The 9,875-nt window shown below is 46.0% G+C and overlaps 1 protein-coding gene across 1 annotated transcript in view; it reads right to left on the bottom strand.

Moving 5' to 3' along the window:
* Positions 1-880: 880 nt before the first annotated feature.
* LOC116390427 (neurogenic locus notch homolog protein 1-like) overlaps positions 881-9,875 on the bottom strand; it is a 23,561-nt gene continuing 14,566 nt past the window's right edge. Inside the window, exons 16-34 of the mRNA XM_031860126.1 lie at positions 9,385-9,504; positions 9,141-9,293; positions 8,818-9,046; positions 8,521-8,722; positions 8,256-8,409; positions 7,572-7,756; positions 7,301-7,433; positions 6,933-7,190; positions 6,730-6,842; positions 6,040-6,611; positions 5,490-5,930; positions 5,218-5,363; positions 4,893-5,106; positions 4,676-4,760; positions 4,406-4,568; positions 3,974-4,272; positions 3,717-3,864; positions 3,512-3,609; positions 881-3,412 (exon numbers count right to left, since the gene is read on the bottom strand). Of these exons, the coding sequence (XP_031715986.1) occupies positions 2,159-3,412; positions 3,512-3,609; positions 3,717-3,864; positions 3,974-4,272; positions 4,406-4,568; positions 4,676-4,760; positions 4,893-5,106; positions 5,218-5,363; positions 5,490-5,930; positions 6,040-6,611; positions 6,730-6,842; positions 6,933-7,190; positions 7,301-7,433; positions 7,572-7,756; positions 8,256-8,409; positions 8,521-8,722; positions 8,818-9,046; positions 9,141-9,293; positions 9,385-9,504 (4,967 nt within the window). The 3' untranslated portion in view covers positions 881-2,158. The remainder of the gene's footprint in view (positions 3,413-3,511; positions 3,610-3,716; positions 3,865-3,973; positions 4,273-4,405; positions 4,569-4,675; positions 4,761-4,892; positions 5,107-5,217; positions 5,364-5,489; positions 5,931-6,039; positions 6,612-6,729; positions 6,843-6,932; positions 7,191-7,300; positions 7,434-7,571; positions 7,757-8,255; positions 8,410-8,520; positions 8,723-8,817; positions 9,047-9,140; positions 9,294-9,384; positions 9,505-9,875) is intronic.

The following is a 9,875-nucleotide window of genomic DNA, read 5'->3' as shown; positions in this document are numbered from 1 at the left end:
ACTGCATCTGTGTAAAACATGTACTATAGGAGGTATGGCAAGTAACAGTAACCTATAAGATAAATACAAGAAAAAATACCTACTTTAAAAAGTGCTTGACTAATATATTCATCTGTTCCACCTTGTTAGACAATTCCTACATATATAGGCTGAATAGTAGCTACTCCTGGTGACTAGTACAATTACCATTTCTTTTTTGCATTAGCATTGTATCGATAGATCACAGTTCACACATATATACACCTCCACTTTCACATACACAGCATCTATCATAATGCTAAATACTTGGGTTGTCTGGTCAGCGGTCAACTGAGCTTTAATGCTCATCAATCAAAATCGAATCCAGGTATTACGAATAATGAGAATGTTAGAGGATGTACGCAGATTGAGACTGCATCATCCATATTAAAAGGATATGAAAGTCCTCCAGAAAACCTGTGAAGGCTGATGGAATATTTCTATAAAAGATGTTGTACGCAACACTTATCTCCACCATCACCAAAAGCCCCCTATTCCAGACATTGTAAATTTCAATTTCAGCTGAAAACATTGCAAGTTTCCACATAGTCAGTGGCTTTAATCTATAGATAACAATGCAACCAGCTAAGCAGACAGATATGAAATGCATAGAGCAGTAGCTCAGCCGAAATTAACTGGAATGATTTTTAGCAACAGCAGTGACGTTGTCCACACTGTGGTACTATCAGGCTGTCACCACCGGAGGGCCTCGCAGACCAATGTCTTTGGCGATAGAGTGCGTTTACTTTTCATATGAATGTAAAAAATGTTGCATTCACTTTGATGAACTACATGAGGCGGCTACAATGTCAGCCACATCACATTTCAGAAAAAAGAAAATTAGAAGAAAGGAAACCATTTCTTAAAGCTTGACAGCAGCTTTTATTGAATGAAGACAATTTTTACAAAACATTTGAATCAGGAAATACTTCTTTGCAAACTACAACTTTGCATGAACATTACATCTTTTCTTTAAAAACATCTTTTATCTCTGAATTAGTTTATAAAACATGACATTTCGACACCTTGAACTACACAAAGTGCAGGTGACGTCGTTTACCACACAAACAAAGGTCCCCATTTCTTTCACAAACAATGTTCTCCAACTCAGACATTTCTTTGAAAAGAAATCTCACAAAAATACGTTGATTTTCTTCGGAAAAAACAAATTCACACTGGAACTATTTCAACTGTGGCGAATGTAACATTTCAACGTTTCTACAACAGGTCTGCAATTTAACACTTAACAGGTTAAACCTAGTAACCATAATTGCTGATTTGGGATACAATATGAAAAGAAGAAACAGTCCTTGCTTCATAAAGTATCACAAATCAGTCGCTCAGCACCAGCCAAGACCATTATTCAATGAAAAAACAGGCTCACGTTGATTAAGATGCATTTTGAGAAGCATCTCTCAACTCATAAGGGATATTTGTTCTGTGCTTTAAGGTCTCCGTTTCCTTCGCTCAGTTACTCTCTTTATCGTTTTGCCACTAAGGCACAGTGTAGGAAGCAACATCATGAAAGGTGTGACTTTATATATATATAAATATATATATATATTTGATCATCATCTAACAGACTCAGTGATAAGACTTAGTGAAATGTAGTTCAGTAACAAAATCTGTGTCATTTAAAAAGGACAAAAGAGGTTAAAATATAATTAATTAATACTGAACATTTTTAAAATAATCTATAAAAGTTGAAAACGAAATATGTACAAACATAAAGCAATGCGAATCCAGAAAAATAAAAATTTGTGAAGACCAAAATAATTAAAATAAATCCAGTGAATATAGCAACACGAGACACAAATAAATAGCCAGTGTACACATCTAGGAGTCTTCTTTCTGATATACACTCCTTTTAAACAGTTTCTAATCTTCTCATACGTAACAGAACAAAAAAATAAAAAAAGCATAAATATAAAAGCATCTTCTTTATATTTCAGGTAAAAAAAAAGAAAAAGTACATAAATAAATACAAATAACTAAAATTGTTCTTATCGTTAGTATCAAAACTGATAATAGAAAAGGAGCATCTTCAGTCTTGAGACAGGTTTGTCACTCTCTTCCTCTATGGACTTTCTTTGTATATATTCTTTTTCCCACTAAAGTGTTCTTTCCATGTTACAAGTCTCTACTTAAACTGGTCTGGGATCAGATTCATCTGCGAATGGATGCTTGTAGGCGGGCTTGAAATGCCTTCCGACCAATCGGACATGTTGGAATGTGGGGACGAGCTGGACCATTGGTCGGGGGAGCCGGGGGAGGGAGTTAGAAATGGGTGGTCGGGTACCTGTAGCTGGTGGTTAGGTGTGTTGTCCATGGGACCAGAATAGCTATGCTGGGAGGGAGGGGTGAGGAACTGGTTGCCGAGGATCTGCGTCTCCTGTGGCATGACGGTGTGGATGGGCATGGAGCGGCCGTTGTTCTGCTGCATGTCTGAGCCGTTGAGCTCGACGCTTGGGAAGCTCTGGGTGAGGGATTGGCCAGCTGTGGTGGAGTTAGAGTTTTGGTGCTGGAGCTGCCGCGAATGAGCCTGCTGCATCATGTGTGCGGACGAGCCGAGGTGGCTGGTCTGCAAATTCTGGTAGCCCATGATCTGAGACAGGGTGGCAGTGCTGACGCCATGCAGAGCACCCATCATGTTGTGGGATATGGGTGGCGCCTGGGTGAAGCCTCCTTGCTGGCCTACACCTGGGTGCATCCTGGAGATCCAGTCACACTGGCCTCCTCTGCTGCCACCTATGGATGTTGTGCCCTGACTGCCGGGGCTGGACACAGGCATGTGGGAGAGACGGGGAGGGTTAGGGTCAAAAGACATACGGCCCATATCCTTACCCATGCTCATCTGGCCCATATGGTCTCCATTGCCTTGTAGGTGATTTAGTGACATAGGAGGGGACTGCTGGAAGGGGGATGTCATGGGAGGAGAGGCCACATCGGACAGGTAGCCATGCGGTGACTCGAGGGAATCAACCGGGGAGAGGACAGCTGACGTGTCTAGCAAGTTACCCTTTCCATCCAGGGACTTTTTCTTCTTCATTCTATTATCTTTGCACCCGTCCTTCCCTCCTTTGCCGCCGGCGCTGAGTTTGCGAACCTTCTTGACGGACAGCGTGGGCTTGAGGTTGCTAAGGTAGTCATTGGGGGAGCAGAGCGGCGGCGAGAGGCTGGAGGTGCTTAGGGGGCCGCTGTGAAGCCCGGGACTCCTAACCACGTTGTACTCATCCAGAAGGCGGGCGATGTCATGGTGCATGCGTTCCTGGGCGATGTCTCTGGGCAGCTGGTCGAGATGGTCGGTGATCTCGCGATTGGCAAAGTGTTCCAGAAGAACCTTGGCTGTCTCGAAGCTTCCTTCGCGGGCTGCAAGGAAGATTGGTGTCTCCTCCTAAAAAGCGAAAGAAAAAAACCCCACTTAATACACTAATGTCATTGTAACTGTGTCAATACTTCTCATATTGCATCATCACAGTCACATTTCAAATACCTTGTTGTCTTGCATGTCTTTGTTGGCACCATTCTTTAGCAGCACCATAGCAGCCTCCACATTGTTTACAGCCGCGGCCCAGTGAAGAGCTGATTTACCTGCAGAGAGAGTAAACATGTTGAGGGTTGATTATCATAACAGCTCAGCACACTGGGAGGGATCTTTATAGACTGTGGAGATGATGAGTTGATAAAGCGTTAGCTACCAGAATCATCGGTGGCGTTAGCATCGGCGTGGCAGTTGATAAGCTCTTCCACCATGCCCTCGACTGCCAATCGGGCTGCCAGAATCAGCGGTGTCGTTCCGTCGTGCATGCGGGCGTCAAGATCGGTGGCGCGGTTTCGGATTAAAATCTGCAAGGACACAGATTTGTTTAGTTAAGTGCTTCTAAGCTGCTGGACAAACTTGTTCAGAAAACAAAAGCCAGGAGAGATATAAGACTCCTGCGGAGGAAGAGGCTACCTGGAACACTCCCTGCGCATCTGCAGCCACAGCAGCGTGAAGCGGAGTGCGGCCCATGTTGTCCTGAACGTTGGCATCGGCGCTGGACTCAAGGAGGCGTTTTGCAGCGTCAGAGCGGGCGTAGCGAGCGGCCAGGTGGAGGGCAGTCTCGCCTGTGCGGTCGGTCTGGTTGTGGAGGTTGGCGCCTTGGTAAATGAAGTCAGAGATGATTTCTGCCGAGGGATCCTCTTCCTCTTCACTGTTACCAGTCTCCAGTCCTCCACCGCTGCAGGACGCAATCATCAGGGGAGTGAAACCATCTGAAAGAGGAAACGGAGAAGATCATAATAAGTTCCCAGTAATGTCTTTGACAGTGTTCATGGAATATTCAAAAATCTTTTAAGGTTTTTTTTCATGATATTCTGTAAATCATCCAATAACAAGTGTACACACCTGGTCCTCTGACGTTCACATCCATGCAATCATTCTCTATTTCTCCCTGAGGAGGCGTAGGAGCAATGGACGCAATACGCAGGTCAGCTGCATCCAGATGCTGCTGTGTCCATTTCCTGTGGTCAGTACGGTCGCTCAAATCCAACATGGCCTGCTCCTCTAACTGAAACGCATACCAATCATCGTAACGTCAGCATGAGTAGCACACGTGAAAATGATTGAGAATGGTAAAACTCTGTTTATTTAGACTAGACGAGGCTTTTCTCTTACCCTGAAGCGCCTGCAGTCTGGATCCTGATCATCCCATTCGTTTTGATTGTCATCCATAAGATTGATGTCAGAGTTTTTCATAGGCCTGTTTGAAAGAGGAGGCAGGTTAGTTACATGATAAAGTACACTGCTGCCAGTCAAGGCTAAGAAAACACTCAGCTGTAGGTAGACTATACAGCATAGCAGCTTCCATATTCCACTTTCAAAGTCTCCTTACCTCAATCCAACAGAATCCTCTCCCAACGGCTCTCTGCGTTTCTTTTTGCTGGGCTCAGACGTTTTAAAACCTTCGGGAAACCAAAGCTGGCCGTGCTCTCGTCGCCTCTTACGAGACACCAGAACACCGAGGCAGATGAAACCCAAAGCAGCCAAGCCCAGGAAGACTACGTACATGGGGTAGAGCTCTGAGCTGTCGGGAGTAGGTCTGACACCTGGATAGAAGTCAAAGTTACGGTGTGTTACTTGGATTTCAACTTGGTGACCATTTTAAATATTACATGTTGAATTTATATACACAAAAGAGCTGTTAATGAGTTACATACTGGTGACAGCTTCAATGTAGGGAACATTGAGATTCCCGCTAGTGGCCAGCGCTCCAAGGAATGCAGCTACATCTGTGGCGCTCTGGAAGCATTCAGTGGACTGCTGGTAACACTGACGGTTGTCAATCTCCAGGTACACCACAGACCTACAAGCAGAAATGTGCAGAAATATTAAAATTCAACACTTCTGTTATCAAAATACAAAATTATGATAGATATGTTCTGCAGATGAAAATACTCGTGAAAAATTGCAACGTCTTCGTGGTGCCTACCCTTTGACTTGCACTGGATCCAGCTCTCTGCGTTTGCGAGGGCTGACCATGGTGGACACGCTTTCCTTCACTTGACCCATAACATTGGCAGGCATTGAAGCCCACTCGGGCCAGCCATCTGCGGAGCGCTTCAGCACGTTATGTTTGACGAGGTCCTGTTCGTTGCCATAGTAAGGGAAGATCATTGGTTCTCCTTTGGCGTCACGGCGAAACACCACGTTGGTGTGGAGGACGCTGCTGATCTCTCTGAGGAAGGCTGAGGAGCCGTTTTTAAGCTGTTCGGGGGGAATATGGACCACCAGGACTAAGTGCCCGTCTGCGAGCTTCTCTGGCATGTTGTTGGCACAGTCCAGGCCGTCCCATTCACATTCTGCGTTGTTGCAGCCCTGGTCACAGTGACCATCAGCGTAGTGGTCTTTACAGTACTGGTCATACAGCGGGCTGGAAAGAAAGTAGGACATTGGGTTGGCGTTCTGATATACAATTATATGACAAATCCCAAAAATATTTCTACGACACACAAGCATTTCAATCTTTTTTCTACACTTACTTGCATTGTCCTTCCTGTCCCTGACAATCGAAGCCATCATAGAGACACCCAGGGCTGTTGCACTGGCCATCACACTTCCCATCGTTGAAGTAGCGCCAGCACTGCAAGGCCGCAGAGCAGTTTTGCCAAGGGTCATCAAAATTAAGCGAGCAGTCGCCTCCATCCCAGCCGCAGGCGTGGTTGTTGCACAGCGAGTCGCAGATATGGTTCCCGGCCCACTCGTCACACTGAGCAATCTCGCAGCTCACCTCCACTTCCGGAGGTGGGGTGATGTCCCGGCCAAAACCCCCAACGAAGGAATAGTCCAGGATGTGGCACAGCAGGCCGTTGAAATTGCTGGGGCAGCTGCACTGGAAGAAAGGCGCGTCTGGGGTGATCTGGCACGTGCCGCCATTGTAGCAGGGGTTGGAGATGCAGAGGCTGTCGGTGGGGGTCTGGCACTCTGGCCCAGTGAAGGTTGGTGGACACAAGCAGCGTGGGCCTAGGTGGCCTGACACACATGTACCTCCATTCCTGCAATTCAGACTCCCGCAGGAACGGGAATCATACTCGCAAGAGGAGCCGGTGAAGCCCTTGAGGGACAGAAACAGACAAAGGTTAAGATCATTGTGATATACTTGATGGACAAAAGGATGTTAAAAGTATCTCTAAAGAGACAGTGGTCTGAGTGGATCACACAGCTGTACTCACAGGTGGACATTTGCAGATGAAACCATGAGGCGTGTTACTGGCAACAGCACATGTCCCTCCATTTTTGCAGGGTCTGCCTTTACAGCCATCAAACACTTTGTCACAACGCTGACCTGGAGAACAGAAGCAAAATGTACACCATTTAAACACTGCACACAGGAACATTGCAGTCTTGTTAGGTGCTGCCGGATGCACATCAGTACCTGTATATCCAGTACGGCATTCGCAGCGGTAGCTGTTGGTGAGCTGAATGCAGTTGTAAGACCCTCTGGGGTCACAGGGGTCTGACAAACACTCGTTGACGTCGCCTTCACAGCGCTCTCCTACGTAGCCTGCCGGGCACACACACTGGTAACCTCCGATGCGGTCCACACACTTGCCATTATTGAAGCACTTGGGCTCGTTGGTCAGTGGGTCGCTGGAGGGGGTGCAGTCATCCAAATTGATCTCACAGTGGACACCTACGGGAGACGGAATGGCGCGTTACAAAATATTCATATCCTCATTTTTTGCGCTCAATTCGATTGTTTTTGCCGATGAATGACTTTGAATGTGCCATGCGGATATATACCTTGTGTTCCTCTGGGACACGAGCACTTGTATGTGTTGATGAGGTCGATACATGTGCCTCCATTCTGACAGGGCTGTGACTGACATTCGTTGATCTCTTTGGAGCAGTTTACACCGTGGTAGCCGGGGACACACTGAGAGAGAGAAAATAATTAATTGTAGAACGTTTTTTTTTTTTTTTTTTTTTCTCCCTATAATCACATTTTGTACAGTTACTCTCAACTGACCAATAATCACCAATCACATCTACAGATTTCCATGTGATTAATTACCTCACAGCTGTAGCCCCCCAGATAGTCAGTGCAGGCGGCTCCGTTCTGGCAAGGATTTGGTGAGCACTCGTCCACTTGTTCCTGGCAGTAACTCCCGGTGTAGCCGGCCTGGCAGCGACAGTAATGCGTGTTTCCGGCATCCAGACACTGGCCTGAGTTCCTGCACAGATGAGCCACCTCCACCCCTGAAATCAACGAGGAAGGTGTTACAGAACGCACAAACCACACACAGGACTGTAGATCCTGCCTTCGAGTCAGGAAACGGGCAGGAAACATCAGTGCAGACCCTTCACACCCTGGACACAAACAGTGTCAGCTTCTCCCCTCTGGGGGGCGCTACGGAACACTCTACTCCAAAACAACCAGACCCAAAATCTGATTCTTTCTACAGGCTTTTACTGTGATGAACAGTTAGATAAGTCATTAACTTCCAATAACAGCAAAATATCTACTGCTGCCATTATAGATTATAATTTTAGATTTTTTAATGCATTAATTGGCTTTTAAATATGCACATCATCCTCTAGCACTATCAAAATAAATCCTATTTCTGTGTAAGTACATTGTGAGAGATTAAAAAATGTCAAATTCCCTGCGTGTGCATGCATACTTGGCCAAACAATCCTGATTCTAATTAAACATATTTAATGTAAAAAACATATCACATGATGTTTGTTATCTTACCTTGCTGTTTGGCTGCAACCTCACAAGACACACTGGGGATGTCACAATAGAGACCAGTCCATCCAGTCTGACACTGGCAGGTGTAAGACGCTCCCTGCTGCCAGCATGAACCTCCATTTTTACAGGGGGATGAATCACACCAGCGCACAAGAATCTAACAGGGAATCAAAGACAGAAAATACTTAGTGAACTGTATAAATGGGGGTCTCTGCATGAAACCACCACAGGGCCTAACACAATTAGCTTGACAGAAGATGATTTCTACCTGGCAATTGACTCCTATGTAGCCATGAGGACAGGTGCACATGTATGTCCCATAACTGTCAAGACAAGATCCTCCGTTGAGACACGGTTTGGAGTCACACTCATTGATATCATATTCGCAGTAGCTGCCAGTGAATCCAGGTAGACACAGGCAGGTGAATGCATTAATTCCATCCACACAGGTGCCGCCATTGAAGCAAGAGCTGAAGAGACACAGGACAACACATGTTAAAACCTTATAAGACTTGCTTTGGGCAGGTTAAACAAGCACAGACAACTTTTTGAAAAGGCGAGCTACCTGTCAGTGCAGTCGTTGGTGTTGACCTCACAGTTGATGCCACTGAAGCCGGGCGGGCAGGTGCAGGTGTAGCTGTTGACACAATCGGTGCAGTTGGCGCCATTTCTACAGGGGTTACTTTCACACTCGTTTATGTCCTGCTCACATCTAACGCCACGAAACCCGGGCAGACAGGTGCACGTGAAAGTGTTGATGCCATCGCGGCACAGACCTCCGTTACTGCAGGGATCTGAAACACAGAAAAGAGATAATCAAATAACCATTTTCCAGTTTTGTATAGTAGACAACATGAGAACTTACAGTGGTGGAAATGGGTTCCTTACTTGGTTTGCAGTCATCAGAGTCGGTCTCACACTTCTGGCCAGTGTAACCTGGCTGGCACTTGCACTGGTAAGCACCCATAGTGTTATGGCAGACAGCACCGTTGCGGCATGGGCTCTTCACACATTCGTTGATGTCGATCTCACATGTTTGACCTCGAGGGGAAGAGAAAGATAGTTAAAGATAACGTAACCACATTGTCCAGTGGGTGAATAGATGAATGGCCTGGTAGGAATGGATAGATACCTTGCCATCCTTCAGGGCAGATACAAGAGAAGCTCTGGTAGTCTTCAGCTTCCTTACACACTCCACCGTTTTTACAGGGTCTGGGGCTGCAGGGTGCCAGCAGGATCTCACAGTTTTCACCTGGTGGCAGAGAAAACAAAAACATCAGTGTTTGCATTGCGCTGCTAATAAGGAGCAACTGCTTCAGACTTTAATATTGAAGTCATAAAATGTATTTTAAAATCCCCGTAAAAGATTTCATTTAGAGCAGTGAAATCAATTTCTAAATCCCAGTTTCTATCCCACTTCCTTATCCATTTCCATGACGACTTCGGCAAACGGGAAGGGCCTTCCTGTTTCCTGCAATTGTGTGATCGCAGACAGGAAACAGGACGTGGCGGAAGTGGGAATAGGGCTTGGAGCAGGCTCCAGTTCTCCGGCTTATATTAGCCGTGTTGTTATTCTCACACACACACACACACACACACACACACACACACACACACACACAC

Source organism: Anarrhichthys ocellatus, unplaced genomic scaffold, assembly GCF_004355925.1.
Source record: "Anarrhichthys ocellatus isolate YVR2014 unplaced genomic scaffold, GSC_Weel_1.0 scaffold23, whole genome shotgun sequence".
Lineage (NCBI taxonomy): Eukaryota > Metazoa > Chordata > Actinopteri > Perciformes > Anarhichadidae > Anarrhichthys > Anarrhichthys ocellatus.
The sequence above is the reverse complement of the archived record's forward strand: the minus strand, read 5'-3'. Positions and strand labels throughout refer to the sequence as shown.